The sequence below is a fragment of the Physeter macrocephalus genome, chromosome 5, assembly GCF_002837175.3.
Source record: "Physeter macrocephalus isolate SW-GA chromosome 5, ASM283717v5, whole genome shotgun sequence".
Lineage (NCBI taxonomy): Eukaryota > Metazoa > Chordata > Mammalia > Artiodactyla > Physeteridae > Physeter > Physeter macrocephalus.
Window position 1 is genome coordinate 88,219,477 of NC_041218.1, and position 17,896 is coordinate 88,237,372.

Genomic DNA, 17,896 nt, shown 5'->3' on the forward strand with positions numbered 1-17,896 from the left:
TGCTCCGCAACGGGAGAGGCCACAACAGTGAGAGGCCCGCGTACCACAAAAAAAAAAAAAAAAAAAAAAAATGGTTTGCCAAAATAAGCAGAATTTCATTTGAATGAAAATATAAGCTTAATATCCTATTATATTTACAACTAACACATTTTTTAAAGTTAAAATAGTAAATATCCAGTCATGTTACTTTAAAATAAAATAGGTACAACAGTCTGTCTATTTCTTAGTCACAAGGATGGATGAAAACAGTAGTAGTATAATAGAAATTGAAAAATACAAACTAATAAGAAATTAGTCAAGAGTGTTATACTGAGCATCAAGTAATTAAACTTCCATGACAAACTACTCTAATTAAATACTAAAGTGAGCACAGGGTGCAGAAAAGAGTTAAACATAACACACCTGAGACTGCTATCCTTAGGCCTGCTTGCAAGGATGGCCTTTGGCTGGTATCTGAGAACTTGTATTTTGGGAAGGTTACTACCATTCCCTGATAAGAGTGGCTCACTGTACCTAAACAGTTAGTGCAAACAATATGGTTTACATTGAACACCTGTTTTCCTTCTGGAATTTTGCTACATGCTACACAGGGGGTGCCTATGTGACCAGCTCCCAGTAGAAACCCTGACTATTGAGTTTCTAATGAGCTTCCCTGGTAGACAACACTTCACATATTTTATCACAATTCACTGCTGGAAGAATTAAGTGCATCCTTTGTGACTCCACTAGGAGAGGACTCTTGGAAGCTTGTGCCTAGCTTCCTCCAGAAATCGCCACATGTGCCTTTTCTCCTTACTAATTTTACTTTGTATCCTCCACTATAATAAATCATAGCCATGAGTACAAATTTATGCTGAGTCTTGTGAGTCCTCCCAGCAAATCATCAAACCTGGGGGTAGTCTTGGGGAGCCCCCCTCAATGGGTACAGGTAAAATGCATTCTTTACATTTAAATCAAATCAAGGCACTAGCCTTTACTAGGTAATTTTTTTTTTAAGTTTTATACAATCTCTCACTCATTTAATGTCTTGGAATGATACATGAAATGCAATAGATACAAATGTAGGAAATTTTTTAATACTTAAGGAGATAAGATCATTTTGAATACTAATGTTTTTCTCTTATACTAAAAGGTTTTATTTAAAGTACATATTTACTTTAAATTCATAATTCTTCAAACGGAGCCCAATAAATCAGAACTGTAGTGTTTTTTTTGAAGGATCCTGGTAAATACCCATAACGGAAAGAAATGCTAAGTAATTTGGACCCTCAAAAAGTATAAAAGTATAAGGTTGATGGGAAACCCTCCCCGCAAAGATCCACAGATATATGCACAGTGGACCTCAAACACACACATACACACACACACACACCCAAGTAGACACACACATGCACAGACAGCCAAAGAGAGGATCTGACACAGAGAGAAATGGAGACACATACACAGTCAGAAGAAAGAGGCACTCATACAGAGACAGAAAAAACCACACACACAAACAGATAAAAAAAAACAGCATGTGTTGTTAATGGCAAATTATTTTTTAAAAATCTTTAAAAATCACAAAATCACTGGAATTAATTTCCACTCCAACCTTAGTATATTTTTAGTGTTAATAAAGGAAAAATAAAGGTTGCCCAGAAATACAGGATATGATTTCTTATCTAATATGGGAAGTGTTTTATATATATATGCATATAAAATTCTATTATCATACACAGAAACAAAGCAGTAATTAGCTTAGCTATTTTCAACCTTTGGTCTTTCGGGAATGACTCTCCTTTTTTGGCACAGCAACATCTTCACTCCTCCTGTCATGAATGACCTACCTGTGACCTTTAGTACACTACCAATAACCTTGAACACTGGCTTCTTTTCATCCCCTTTCTACCTGCTCGCCAGTAAGCTTCGCTGATACGCTATAATGATAAAATTTACTCTCAAGAATACTATAATCATAACATCCATGTTCTCACACCTTATCAATAAACAACATAAACTGGCTGAAACACATAAGTGTACTCATAAAAAGTAGTTGGTAGACATTAGATATAAAAGGATGAGCTAAATAAGCTTATGTTTCAAATGTATTTGTTCCTTTAAACTGTTTCTAATAAAGCAAACTCCTATTTTATCAGTGAAAAACATTTACAAGATTTCTGCCTTAATAAAACATTTATGGCATGTATATAATCATGTATATATTTCTTAGTCATAATGCAGTTTTTAATGAAAATGTGGAAGAAATAAGACTGGTGTGGAGTAATAAGAGTCAGTTACTTTATCTTTTTTCCCCTTTAAAAAAAAATTTTTTTTTTTTGGCCGTGCCCCGCAGCATGCGGGATCTTAGCTCCTGGACTAGGATCAAACCGTGCCCCCTGCAATGAAGAGCAGACTCTTAACCACTGGGCCACCAGGGAAGTCCCATGGAGTAAGAGTTAGGATCTACTGTCAGATATTCAAGTGCCATCACCAATCAATCAATGCCTGCATCTGCCATAGCTTGCAATGTTAGCATTATCAGGAGAAAATTTTGAGAATAAAAGTTGAAAGCCATAAAAGAAAAAGGGACACAAAGTAGTAAATAATAGGATACTTACTGCCCCCACCTAACTGATTCTCTTGTTGCTCCAGGACACCAATAACGAAGGATGCCTTTCCCTGATCATAAGGCTCACTTGGGAAATGGCCGGCCACACAAGCAGAACAAATTGTTTCTGCCGGATAGTAACAATAGCTAACACTTACTCAGTGCTTACCATGGGACAGGCACAATTTCTCAAATTAATCATGTTTTTATTCATTTAATTATCTATATACTACCCCCGAGGAGGGGAGATAGTTTTGTCATTGTTTTTAATCACAAGAGTTAATTTTTCATATGTGTTTATAAGTAACATTCATAGCTACTTATTGAATACCTGTGGGCTAGACAACTGTACTTGGCACTTTCCCCCTTACTTTACCTCATTTAATCTCCGCAACCCTGTAAGACAGTAATTAAATTATTATTTACCTCCATTTTACAGTAAATAGATTTTCCTATGGTCATCGAGGTCACCAATTTATTTCCAAATCTATCTCTTTTTTTCCTCTCTATCATCACTAGGTTTCAGTTTATCTCGGTTCAAAATACCTCTTAAATTTTTCATTTACTTCAAAGTCAAGGTTACCACTGTATATTACTGGAAAAATCTCCACTTTTTAGGCTATTTAAAATTCTGCTTGCATATGTAATTTCTAGGTTCACATACTTCACATTAATGGTATGTTAGGAATCTAACATTCAACCAAGTGACAGGAATTTACATCACTGTACAAACGGATAACAAAATGACTATGTGACTAAACCAATAAAAAATGACTGTTTGACTAAACCAAGAGGGTAAAGATAAGAAAACATTTCAAGTGTTAATCATTAGCTGCTGTAGAGCACTAGTGTGATTATATTCAACTCCTGCCTCAAAGGCTTACAGTCTATTTAGACAACACAGATAAAACACTGGCAAAAAAATAGAAAAGGACCATGAGCATTCACCAAGTAGTCATCAACTTAAGCTCTGACATGTTTCTTCAAGGTCAAAAGAATTTTATAGAAAGTAAAGTTCTGGGCTTCCCCGGTGGCACAGTGGTTGAGAGTCCGCCTGCCGATGCAGGGGACACGGGTTCGTGTCCCGGTCCGGGAAGAACCCACATGCCGCGGAGCGGCTGGGCCCAGGAGCCGTAGCCGCTGAGCCTGTGCGTCCGGAGCCTGTGCTCCGCAACGGGAGAGGCCACAGCAGTGAGAGGCCCGCGTACCATAAAAAAAAGAAAAGAAAGTTCTGACAAGTAGAAAATAGAGCTTAGACAAAGTACCACCAAAGAACATCCGGAAACATGACAAAGAAAGAAATGAAATTATAGAATCTAATACTGTTTACCTTAAATAATATAAATTAACCAGTAATTTCATTGCACCTACAGTGCTATGGCCTTTTCTCCCTTATGTAGATAAAAAGGCTTATCCACACATAAATTCAATATGAAATTAATCAAAGTCAACGTGTTCTAATCCACAAATTGTTAACTTGATGAGGCAGCAAATGAATTTGCTAGCTATCTAGCAACCAAATGCCACTGATTCTTCTTACCTTGCTATCTGAGTGAATTTAAAACTATCCTTCTATCACAAATTCTCTCTGGAAAAGTTCAGATTTATCGACAGGATTTATATTATTACCTCACCATCCACCCCTATGTATAAACAACTAAAAATAGTTGTAATGAGAAAAAACAGGAAACAAAAAGAGGATATTCTTAAGTATGCAAGAAACATACAGTAAAACAGTACACCTTCTTATTTAGCTTAGAGTAAAATGCTCCCTTCTAAATCCCAGACTATGCTATGGTGATTATCATCAAATATTGGTAAGATCACTTCCTCCACCATACCTATCATGCTAAAAATTTCTTTAGCCTTTTATTTTAGATTATCTAAATATGGATAAAGACTAGTAATATAAACACAGAGTTAGATAACCTATTTTCAAATAATTTAAGGAACCTAGTAATTATCTTTACTACTTTCTAATAACTCACTAAATAAATATACTAAAGACATATTACTACACAGATTAGAAAACCCCACTATTATATTTACTTCTCATAGTCTGACCACAAATGTTTATTCCCAGCAAAATTCAGCACCAAATAACATTTCTTATTTTAATCACTAAGCCAATACATATATACTGAACAATATAACACAGTACAACTGAAATCACTTAATATAAACTTACTTTTCAGCAAAATCTTTACTTCTCCATTTTCTTTCTTGATCTCATTCATTATTTTATGCTTCTTTTTTTCTCTCTCCTTTTCTTTATCTCTTTCTTTAATTTTGTCTTTGATTTTATCTAAAAGACAAAATAAGTATTTTAAACTATTTAAAAATTTTATTTTTTTATGAACTACAGTGAAATTTCTAGAATTACAACACACCAAGAAAATCAGAATGAAAAACAAACATGCCTTTTTTTCTTTCTCTAAGGTTTTAGTTATTTATAAATTTCCTTTCATATATTGAACACTGGAATACATAATACATCATAAACTATCAAAATTTATCACTACACATTTTATTCTAAAGATTATTCTTCACATATTTCACGTCCAATACAACATCAAACTAACTTCAAATCACTTAAAATAAGTGGCTAACTTTAACTGAGAGAGTAAACTAGAGCAGAAAAGGGGCTAATTTTGGGCATATCTGGATTGGTTAACATAACACTGGAAAAAATACTCATTCTAATATGTAAAATAATGGTTGATATCTTTCTCATGGGTTACTACAAGGATTAAATGAAGAAAGATATAAAATGGCTACCCAGAGCCTGGTGTATATATATAAGACTAGATGTTAGTTCCCTTATCCTTGCACCTTTTAAAAAAGATACGACTGACATGGCTAACTGGTGATATTATGATATTAAAATAAAGGGTATAGGAACTCTAAGAATCATTGACCTGCATTATAAAAATTCAAACTTTGTGTTATAAAATTATTCGATGTCCTTTTAATTATTGTTGTTCAATCAAGCTCCTATGCACCCAGCAAAAGACGAAATGTAGAGGAGAATTTTAAAATAGTGTTGAAATCCTTGTCTTCAAAAAGCTTACTACTGATTACAAAGCTATGACGGAAACACACAAAACTGCAAAAAGCCTGTAATGTAACACCCGAGATTATATAACATATATGCCAATTGCATAATTTCTTAAAATCCCTCCTTACTTCTCTTTCTATAAATACTACCCTAAGTTCAGGTCCTAGTCACCTAATGTTTAGATTATTGTCTTGATCAGCTCTATCAAACAGAAATATAATGGTTACCACATACGTAAATTTAAATTTTCTAGTAGTCACATTAGAAACAAAACAAAACTAGTGAAATTAATTTTAATAATATTTTATTTAGCCAATATATCTAAAACATCATTTCAACATGGAACCAATACTAAAAAATTACTGAGATATTTTACATTCCTTTTTTCATAATAAGATTTCAAATTCCAGTCTATATTTTACACTTATGGCACATTTCAATTCAAAGTAGCTCAACTTTAACTGTTCAAAAGCCACATGAGGACTTCCCTGGTGGCGCAGTGGTTAAGAATCCACCTGCCAATGCAGGAGACACGGGTTCGAGCCCTGGTCTGGGAAGATCCCACATGCCACGGAGCAACTAAGCCCGTGCGCCACAACTACTGAGCCTGCGCTCTAGAGCTGGCAAGCCACAACTACTGAGCCCATGTGCCACAACTACTGAAGCCCGCTCGCCTAGAGCCCATGCTCCACAACGAGAAGCCACCGCAATGAGAAGCCCACACACCGCAACGAAGAGCAGCCCCCGCTCACTACAACTAGAGAAAGCCCACGTGCAGCAACGAAGGCCCAACGCAGCCAAACATTAAATAAATTAATTTTTTTTAAAAAAAGCCACGAGTCTAGGGGCTACCATACTTAACGACTCTCCAAACTACTTAACTAGATAATTCTCAAAAAAGTTAAATCTATGTATTTAATAAACATTTTAAAACTTATTAATTTAAAAAACACAAATTCAAATAAGATATTTTCACCTATCAAACTGACAAAGTGCTTTTTTAAAAGTGATAATACTCAAAGCAGATGAGAGGACAGTTGATGGTTGAGCAAACCAAAACAGGGATTCACTGACTTAACAAATGCATTGCTGAGTATAAGAAAAAGTTAGGGATACAGGGATGAAAAAGCTAGATAAAGTGCTCATATGTTCATATACAACTTATTCTGAAATTCTAGAGTAGATTAAGCTGTTCTCACACTTCAGATTAGCTCACTACTCTTACTTTTTGGTGTTTTAAAATCCTTGAAAACATGTCATAGGCTGTCATCCAGCCATAAAATGTCAGTACAAATAGCTGGAGCTCAGACACATATATAAGTTAATATTGCCTAAGTAACTACACATTTTTAAGTGAACTAGTTATATATCATTAATCACAACTGAAGAAAATAGTCATCTGAAATGTCTCCGCATTTCTTTTCCCAATTATCCTTATTAATCTTATTAACCTAAAAGTATTATTTCAATAATTATTAAACTTTTAAAAGTTTATTAAAGTATAATATACATACAGAAAAAAGCACGTAAGTATACAGCTCAATTTTCACAAAAATGAACAGCACCCGGAACCCATCTCAGGTACCCGCTTCCAGTCTTTATTATGCAGCACTGCTAAGGGTAACCACGATCCTGACTTCTAACCCCACAGATTAAAATAACTATAGAATTTTAATGACATATATAAAGAATATGATACACTATAAACCTACCACAGTCACATAACAAATTTTTTTCAGAATAAAATTAAACTAGTTTCTCAGGAGATAAAACTATAATATAATATGACCCAATTTTTATAGACTTTATTTATAAATATACTTATTTATAGACATTATAGACTTTATTTTTTAGAGTAGTTTTAGGTTCCCAGAAAAATGGAACAGAAGACAGAGATTTCTCATACATACCTCCTGCCTCTACACATCATAATTTTTAAAAATTTATAATTAATATACACATTCAGAAAACAGACTGAAAGATAACAGTGCAAATCATTAAAAGCCATTACTTTTTTTTAACATCTTTATTGGAGTATAATTATTTACAATGGTGTGTTAGTTTCTGCTGTATAACAGAGTGAATCAGCTATACCTATAAATATATCCCCATATCTCCTCCCTCTTGCATCTCCTGCCCACCCTCCCTATCCCACCCTCCATTCTCTACATCTGCGTCTTTATTCCCGTCCTGCCTCTAGGTTCTTCAGAACACTTTTTTGTTAGATTCCATACATATATAAATTCCAACAAATTCCATATATTTGTTAGATTCCATATACGGTACTTGTTTTTCTCTTTCTGACTTACTTCACTCTGTATGACAGACTCTAGGTCCATCCACCTCACTACAAATAACTCAATTTCATTTCTTTTTGTAAGCCATTACTTATTTTTTTTTAAATATTTATTTACTTCTCTGGCCAGCCGGGTCTTAGTTGTGGCATGTGGGATCTAGTTCCCTGACCAGGGATTGAACCCGGACCCCCTGCATTGGGAGCGCAGAGTCTTAGCCACTGGACCGTCAGGGAAGTCCCAAGCCATTACTTTTAAGCGGCAAAAAGTTTCTAAGTTTCTGCAATAGGAGCATAGTAGTTTTGTAATACAGGAAAAGGGGTCTTGAAATATGCCTTCAAGTATGGTATTAAATAGTTCAAGTAAAAATAAGTTGAAGGTGTGAAGTCATTATACAAAAAACACCTATAGAAACAAAACAGTGGCATAGCCGAGACTATAAGAGTGACTGATGACATAACTGCATTTACCTCCTACCCTATACTACACCCAAAACCTTCAAAGCAAAGGAAGCAAAAACAAATCAGTCTATATATACATAGTAGAAAAGTGTCTTTCTTTCTCTTTTTTTTAAATAAAGACTTTATATTTTTTGGCTGCGTCAGGTCTTAGTTGCGGCACGTGGGTTTCTCTCTAGTTGTGGCCTGAAGGGTTTTCTCTCTCTAGTTGTGGCACCGGAGCTCCAGAGTGCATGGGCTCTGTAGTTTGTGGCACGCAGGCTCTCTAGTTGAGGCCATAACAAGTCAGAACCCCACTGTCTATAAAACCTCAAGTGTGCTGCTACCACACTGTCATGCATTCATATTTATAAAAGCCACTTCGAGGTCTTTTCACAAGGAAAAGACTCCCTGGCATTAAGTTTACAGTTATACATTGTTCTTTAACCAGTGTCATTCTTAGTTTTTACTTCTTTTCATGACCATGAATTTGTACAGTTTTATCCTTCAGGATTAATCTAAGGCTTGGAAAGAATTTCTAGCTCATCTTCCCATCACAATTCTTAGAATAAAAGTAAGAACTATTCCACCATAAGAACAACAAATTATCTGTTTTGAAAAGTCCAATTTAACATAAGGACACTTTTTATTTGAAAATAAAAAGGGGGATACGGGACAGACAGAACACAGATGCTAAGAGACCCATGATACGGTTTGAACTTAAAGATGCAAAAGGAATCTAAGAATGGAGGGAAAGAGAAGGAATAAATAAGTCATTATCAACTCACAACACACTTTAAATTATATATGTGAAAAAACACACATGGGCTAAAGACATACCTTATACGTAGAAGTTAAGATATAAAAAAGAAAGCTGATGAAAATAATTTCAAACAAAATATAAGTGGGATTTTCAAACATATGGTCAACTTATGATTTAGCAGTATATGCCACATATGCATCAATGTAAAATGTATTTCACTCACCCAATACATTTCTATTGCACATTTACGTGTATGAGATAAAAATGAGTAACAGTGCTGTACTAAAGAATCTTAAAATCGACAAGGTATCAGTTGATTCTTATTATAAGTACCACTTTGGAAACCAGTTCTTAAATAACAAAATAAATTTTTTCATCTGATTATAATAAAATTCACTTGTCTCCACAAGTATTGATGTCATTATAATAATGTAGTAGGGATGAAAAAACACACACACACACAAGTATTATGTGAACTGCTCCAGTAAGAAAGCAAAACATAAAAAGCTTTGTGAATACTTTTAAGAGACTGATCAAATAATACATCAACAAACCATTCATCTGGAATCTTCAGAATTAATTCACAGATTTCCAGATAACAGGAGATTGCCACCCATTTTTTAACAGTCCTAACTACTTTAAAAAATGTACTACATACATCCCTGCTTTCAAAAATATAAGAAATATAATTTACTCTTTTCATTTTGATAAAAATTTTAACTCTCACTGTCATACTCATATTGACCTCAAAAACAGAAGAAAAAATTAACTGTTCAAAACTAAATAGCAGCTGAGAATCATTTCATTTTTATTGTCTCAGCTGTCTCTTATCACTCCAGGTAAAAGAGGTGACAGCTCTAACTTCTGGCAGTCACTGATAGGCTCATTCTCATTTGTTCTGTGCTAAGAAACTAGACCAGGTCCATTGTGCTATAATACAGCAAGCAGGTTCTCTATATCACACCGTATTCTAGTTAGTTACAAACATATCTTTCTTCCTAGCATCATTCCTAACCCCACCAGTGTACATTCCTTGAGGGTAGAGAAGGCTCTCCCTCAATAAATGCTTGTTCAATGCATGAAACAAGTCCTGTAATAAAGTGAGAAATTACTGTTATTTTCTACAGTACATCATGACTTTCTCTCCGGTAAGGTGCTCTAGGTTATCTTTGTTAATCCTTCTGTTCTACGGCAAGGAAGGGAATTCTTAGTCCTGAAAGCCTTTCAGTAGTAGTTCTTCAAGTGTAAATCCCTTTTCTAACTGACCTGGTCATTTCTGACAAACAGTTCTAAGATTTAATAAAGCTATTCCTCCAATAACAGTAGGGATCCAAAATTTTTCTGTGTAAGTCTCAATAAAGACAAATAATTTTCCCCAAAAGACAGTGGGCTGATTTCTTTTTTATGCAGAGTTCTTTTTATATAAAGAACTTTCACAATTTACCACCAAAAAAAAGAAAAATTAAAAATAGAAAAAGAAAATTTTAAAAAGAAAATAAAAAATAGTAAATAGGAAAAGATACAAAGGACATAAAACAAGCAAATTTCAAAGAATGCTAATGTCAAACATGAAGAAAAGCTCAATTAAAATAACATGAAATCATTTCTTCACCTATCAAATTGACCATTTTTATTGAGATATCACTGACAAACAGCGCTAAGTTTAACATGTATACAGCATAATGATCTGACTTACATATATGACGAACTGATTACCACAGTAAGTTTAGTGAATATCCATCATCTTATATGGACACAAAATTTTTTAAAAGATCATTTTTCTTAAAAATAACAGTAACTAGTGCTGCTTGGCAAAGGTGAAGCGAGACAGGCACTTCCACACAGTGATGAGCATAAATTGATAGTCTTTACTGGAGAGCAATTTAACAATATGTTGGAAAAATATTAAAACTCATCATTCCTTTGATCCCACAATTCCACAACTAAGATTAATAAAAAGAAAACCAAGCCTGCACAAAAATACACATACAAAGGTCTTCATCCCACATTATTTTTTTTTTTTTTTTTTTTTGCGGTACGCGGGCCTCTCACCGTTGCGGCCCCTCCCGCTGCGGAGCACAGTCTCCAGACGCGCAGGCTCAGTGGCCATGGCTCACGGGCCCAGCCACTCCGCGGCATGTGGGATCCTCCCACACCGCGGCACGAACCCGCGTCCCCTGCATCGGCAGGTGGACTCCCAACTACTGCGCCACCAGGGAAGCCCCCACATTATTTTTAACAGTAAAAAACTGTAAATAACAAATGTTTAATAATGGAGATTGGTTAGATAAATTTGGTTATATTCAGAAATGGAAAATTATGAAGCCATTAAAAATCATGTTTAAATAACAGTTAACATCATGGGGGAAATGTTCATGATATGTTAGACGAAAACTGCAAGTTGATATATGTAAATGTAAATTTATAAAAGTATCCCAAGTCTGACATATATATGTATACTGTGTGTATATATATAAACACACACACATATACACACATTTATGTGTATACATCTGTATATGTATATGTATGTATACACATACACACACACACACACACACACACACACACACACACACACACACACACACATACAGGGATCTTAAAACAAGGGAAATTGTTTAAAAGTTTATATAAGAAAGAGTTGGACTTCCCAGTTCTCCCACCCTCACCCCAAACATTCAAGTGATCATTTCAATCCCACCCTTTAAGACAAACACTGAAACTTTCATTTTCTGGAGGAAATGAACAGGCCTCAAGACTCAAGTACCCTAGGCAAGGCAAAGACAAGCTGATTGTACTTCCCTAAAATATTCAAGCTGAATTGAATCAAGAAATTTTAAAAACGAGAACTTTTAAAAATTAAAAATACAATAGCAAAACTGAAAGGCTTAATTAAAAGGTTGGAAGAGATAAAGTTTAGATAATCTTCCAAAAAGCAGAGCAACAAGACAAAGAAGTGAAAAATAGCAAAAAATAAGGCAACACAAAGGATCTATTCAGGAGATCTAATATCAAATTAACTGAAATTTCAGAAAAAGAAAACAATTGCATGAGGAAGAAAAATATAAATAAATAAATAAATAAATAAATATTTCCCATAAAAGATCAGTCTCCAGAATGAAGATTCTTCAAGGGATAAGTACAAAGAATGGACTTCACCATTGTAGCCCCTCTGGCCCCAAACACACCCTCATGAAATTTCAGTACACTGGGGATAAAGAAAAGATCTTAAAAGCCTCCAGAAGAAGGGGGAAAAAAAAAAAAAGATCACATATAAAAGATCAGGTAACAGTGTGGAACTGGACTCTGTCAATGCAACAGTAGACACTAGAAAGTAATACAGCAGTAACTTCAAAATTCGTAATGAAAATATTTTTTAACCTAGAATTCTAAAATCTGCCAAACTATCAATCAAGCATGATGGAAGACATTTTCAGACAAGCAAAAGTTCAAAATTTTTACCACACATGCATCCTTTCTGAGGAAGTTACATGAGGGCATGCTAAGTAAAGGAGTAAACAAAGAAGGAAGAAGACATGAGACCCAGGAAACAAGGGACTCAGAGCAAAGGAGAGCAACACAAGAAAATATCAGTATGAAAGCTGTGCAGCTGGCTTAAAGGGTAACAGTTCAGGTCGAAACACAGGAATGGAGAACTGCAGAAACAAGGCCCCCAAGGAATAAAGGGGAATTGCCAGATTACCTCTTATCACACAACAGAGAATAAGACAGAAAATGAAGCAATAAGTATACATGTAAATGAAAAAGAGAGGCAATTTTTAGCTACATGAAAACCAAGAAAGCCATAGAGAAAAGAATCTCTGATCTGCACTGAACAGTATTTGCAAAGAAAGTCACAATAAGTCCTGATTATTGCTTCAAATAAGGTTTATGAAATTATTAGATAGGAAAGAAGCTAAATTATAAAAGTGCTAAATTCTTATTTATCTTAACAAGAACGCAATATATGTCTAAAACTGATCGATTCAAAAAGAAAAGGCAGTATGAGCATTTTATTTAGAAATTTGGAATTAAAAGGAGATGAGAATTAAGAATTACAGCCGGGAGAGGTATGGATAGGGAGTTTGGATTAGCAGATGCAAATTATTATAAATAGAATGGATAAACAACAAGGTCCTACTATATAGCACAGGGAACTATATTCAATATGCTGTAATAAACCATAATGGAAAAGAATATGAAAAAGAATATATATATGCATATATATATTTTTGTATACCTGAATCACTTACACACACACACACACACACACACACACACACACACACACACACACACACACATACAGGGATCTTAAAACAAGGGAAATTGTTTAAAAGTTTATATAAGAAAGAGTTGGACTTCCCAGTTCTCCCACCCTCACCCCAAACATTCAAGTGATCATTTCAATCCCACCCTTTAAGACAAACACTGAAACTTTCATTTTCTGGAGGAAATGAACAGGCCTCAAGACTCAAGTACCCTAGGCAAGGCAAAGACAAGCTGATTGTACTTCCCTAAAATATTCAAGCTGAATTGAATCAAGAAATTTTAAAAACGAGAACTTTTAAAAATTAAAAATACAATAGCAAAACTGAAAGGCTTAATTAAAAGGTTGGAAGAGATAAAGTTTAGATAATCTTCCAAAAAGCAGAGCAACAAGACAAAGAAGTGAAAAATAGCAAAAAATAAGGCAACACAAAGGATCTATTCAGGAGATCTAATATCAAATTAACTGAAATTTCAGAAAAAGAAAACAATTGCATGAGGAAGAAAAATATAAATAAATAAATAAATAAATAAATATTTCCCATAAAAGATCAGTCTCCAGAATGAAGATTCTTCAAGGGATAAGTACAAAGAATGGACTTCACCATTGTAGCCCCTCTGGCCCCAAACACACCCTCATGAAATTTCAGTACACTGGGGATAAAGAAAAGATCTTAAAAGCCTCCAGAAGAAGGGGGAAAAAAAAAAAAAGATCACATATAAAAGATCAGGTAACAGTGTGGAACTGGACTCTGTCAATGCAACAGTAGACACTAGAAAGTAATACAGCAGTAACTTCAAAATTCGTAATGAAAATATTTTTTAACCTAGAATTCTAAAATCTGCCAAACTATCAATCAAGCATGATGGAAGACATTTTCAGACAAGCAAAAGTTCAAAATTTTTACCACACATGCATCCTTTCTGAGGAAGTTACATGAGGGCATGCTAAGTAAAGGAGTAAACAAAGAAGGAAGAAGACATGAGACCCAGGAAACAAGGGACTCAGAGCAAAGGAGAGCAACACAAGAAAATATCAGTATGAAAGCTGTGCAGCTGGCTTAAAGGGTAACAGTTCAGGTCGAAACACAGGAATGGAGAACTGCAGAAACAAGGCCCCCAAGGAATAAAGGGGAATTGCCAGATTACCTCTTATCACACAACAGAGAATAAGACAGAAAATGAAGCAATAAGTATACATGTAAATGAAAAAGAGAGGCAATTTTTAGCTACATGAAAACCAAGAAAGCCATAGAGAAAAGAATCTCTGATCTGCACTGAACAGTATTTGCAAAGAAAGTCACAATAAGTCCTGATTATTGCTTCAAATAAGGTTTATGAAATTATTAGATAGGAAAGAAGCTAAATTATAAAAGTGCTAAATTCTTATTTATCTTAACAAGAACGCAATATATGTCTAAAACTGATCGATTCAAAAAGAAAAGGCAGTATGAGCATTTTATTTAGAAATTTGGAATTAAAAGGAGATGAGAATTAAGAATTACAGCCGGGAGAGGTATGGATAGGGAGTTTGGATTAGCAGATGCAAATTATTATAAATAGAATGGATAAACAACAAGGTCCTACTATATAGCACAGGGAACTATATTCAATATGCTGTAATAAACCATAATGGAAAAGAATATGAAAAAGAATATATATATGCATATATATATTTTTGTATACCTGAATCACTTTGCTGTACAGCAGAAATTAACACAACATTGTAAATCAACTATACTTCAATAAAATATATTTTTTAAAAGAGTTACAGGGCTTCCCTGGTAGTGCATTGGTTAAGAATCCTCCTGCCAGTGCCGGAGACAAGGGTTCGAGCCCTGGTACGGGAAGATCTCACATGCCATGGAGCAACTAAGCCCACGCACCACAACTACTGAGCCTGTGCTCTAGAGCCCGCAAGTCACAACTACTGAGCCCACGTGCCACAACTACTGAAGCCCGTGCACCTAGAGGCCATGCTCCGCAATAAGAGAAGCCACGGCAATGAGAAGCCTGTGCACCACAAAGAAGAGCAGCCACTTCTCGCCGCAACCAGAGAAAGCCCACGCGCAACAATAAAGACCCAATGCAGCCAAAAATAAATAAATAAATTTATTTTTTTTAAAAAAGAGTTACAGCTGGACAGGGGGCTGGAGACAGGAATGGAGAGTGTTATGGCCATTTTTCACTATAAACCTTTCAGTATTATTTGATTTTTTAAATTAAATTTTATTTTAAACAAGAACGCAATATATGTCTAAAACTGATCGATTCAAAAAGAAAAGGCAGTATGAGCATTTTATTTAGAAATTTGGAATTAAAAGGAGATGAGAATTAAGAATTACAGCCGGGAGAGGTATGGATAGGGAGTTTGGATTAGCAGATGCAAATTATTATAAATAGAATGGATAAACAACAAGGTCCTACTATATAGCACAGGGAACTATATTCAATATGCTGTAATAAACCATAATGGAAAAGAATATGAAAAAGAATATATATATGCATATATATATTTTTGTATACCTGAATCACTTTGCTGTACAGCAGAAATTAACACAACATTGTAAATCAACTATACTTCAATAAAATATATTTTTTAAAAGAGTTACAGGGCTTCCCTGGTAGTGCATTGGTTAAGAATCCTCCTGCCAGTGCCGGAGACAAGGGTTCGAGCCCTGGTACGGGAAGATCTCACATGCCATGGAGCAACTAAGCCCACGCACCACAACTACTGAGCCTGTGCTCTAGAGCCCGCAAGTCACAACTACTGAGCCCACGTGCCACAACTACTGAAGCCCGTGCACCTAGAGGCCATGCTCCGCAATAAGAGAAGCCACGGCAATGAGAAGCCTGTGCACCACAAAGAAGAGCAGCCACTTCTCGCCGCAACCAGAGAAAGCCCACGCGCAACAATAAAGACCCAATGCAGCCAAAAATAAATAAATAAATTTATTTTTTTTAAAAAAGAGTTACAGCTGGACAGGGGGCTGGAGACAGGAATGGAGAGTGTTATGGCCATTTTTCACTATAAACCTTTCAGTATTATTTGATTTTTTAAATTAAATTTTATTTTAAACATTTACAAAGCCATGGTCTTCCTCCCAAATACCCATAACCCCAGTCTAATCATGAGAAAAACATTAGACAAATCCCAATTGAGGGACATTTTACAAAATACCTGACTAGTATTCCTCAAACTGTCAAGGTCATCTAAAGCAAGAAAAGTCTAAGAAACTACCATAGCCAAGAAGAGCCTAAACAGACATGATGACTAAATATAATGTGGTATCCTCATGCACCCCAACGTTCACTGCAGCGCAGTTTACAACAGCCAAGTCATGGAAGCAAACTAAACGACCATCAATAGATGAAAGGGGCTTCCCTGGTGGCGCAGGGGTTGAGAGTCTGCCTGCTGATGCAGGGGACGCGGGTTCGTGCCCCGGTCCGGGAGGAGGAGCCCACGTGCCACGGAGCGGCTAGGCCTATAAGCCATGGCCACTGAGCCCGCACTCCACAACGGGAGAGGCCACAACAGTGAGAGGCCCACATACAGCAAAAATAAATAAAAATAAATAAAAAATAGATGAATGGATAAAGAAGATGTGGTACATGTATACTATGTAATATTACTCAGCATTAAAAAGAAATACCGCAAAAAAAAAAAAAAAAAAAAAAAAAAAGAATGAATTAATGCCATTTGCAGCAACATGGGTGGACCTGGAGATTATCATGCTAAGTAAGTCAGACAGAGAAAGACAAATATCATATGACACTGCTTATATGCGGAATCTAAAAACATGATACAAATGAACTTATTTACAAAACAGAAACAGACTCATAGACTTAGAGAAGGAACTTATGGTTACCAGCGAGGGAGGGTGGGGGTGGGGGAAGGGGAAAGACTGGGAATTTGACATTGACATGTACACACTGCTATATTTAAAATAAATAACCAACAAGGACCTACTGTACAGCACAGGGAACCCCGGTCAGTACTCTGTAATAACCTAAATGGGAAAAGAATTTGAAAAAGAATAGATATATGTGTATGTATAACTGAAAAAAATTAAATTAAAAAAAATCATCTCTACAAAGCAAAAATTAATTAATTAATTAATTTAAAATGTGGTATCCTCAATAGGCTCCTTGAACGGAAAAGGGAAATTAGGTAAAAACTAAGGAAATGTGAATAAAATATGGACTTTAGTTAATGATAATACATCAATACTGGTTCATTAAGTGTGACAAATACAAGTTTAAGATTTTTAATAATAGGAGAAAGTGAGTATAGCATATATACTCTTGAACTCTTACTTGAACTCAAGTATAGCATATATACTTGAACTTTGTACAAAGTTCCCAACTTTTCTGTAAATCTAAAACTATTCTAAAATTAAAAGCTTACTGAAATCTATACTTTATATAAATTTATAAAGGCAAAACTTAGTTAATTAAAAGGAAAACATACACACAGACACATAC

At 35.1% G+C, this 17,896-nt stretch overlaps 1 protein-coding gene across 1 annotated transcript in view; it reads right to left on the reverse strand.

Moving 5' to 3' along the window:
- Nucleotides 1-17,896, reverse strand: part of RSBN1L (round spermatid basic protein 1 like) — a 69,992-nt gene that overhangs the window by 30,282 nt on the left and 21,814 nt on the right. The window contains exon 2 of the mRNA XM_007102616.3: nucleotides 4,776-4,892. Within this exon, the coding sequence (XP_007102678.1) occupies nucleotides 4,776-4,892 (117 nt within the window). The remainder of the gene's footprint in view (nucleotides 1-4,775; nucleotides 4,893-17,896) is intronic.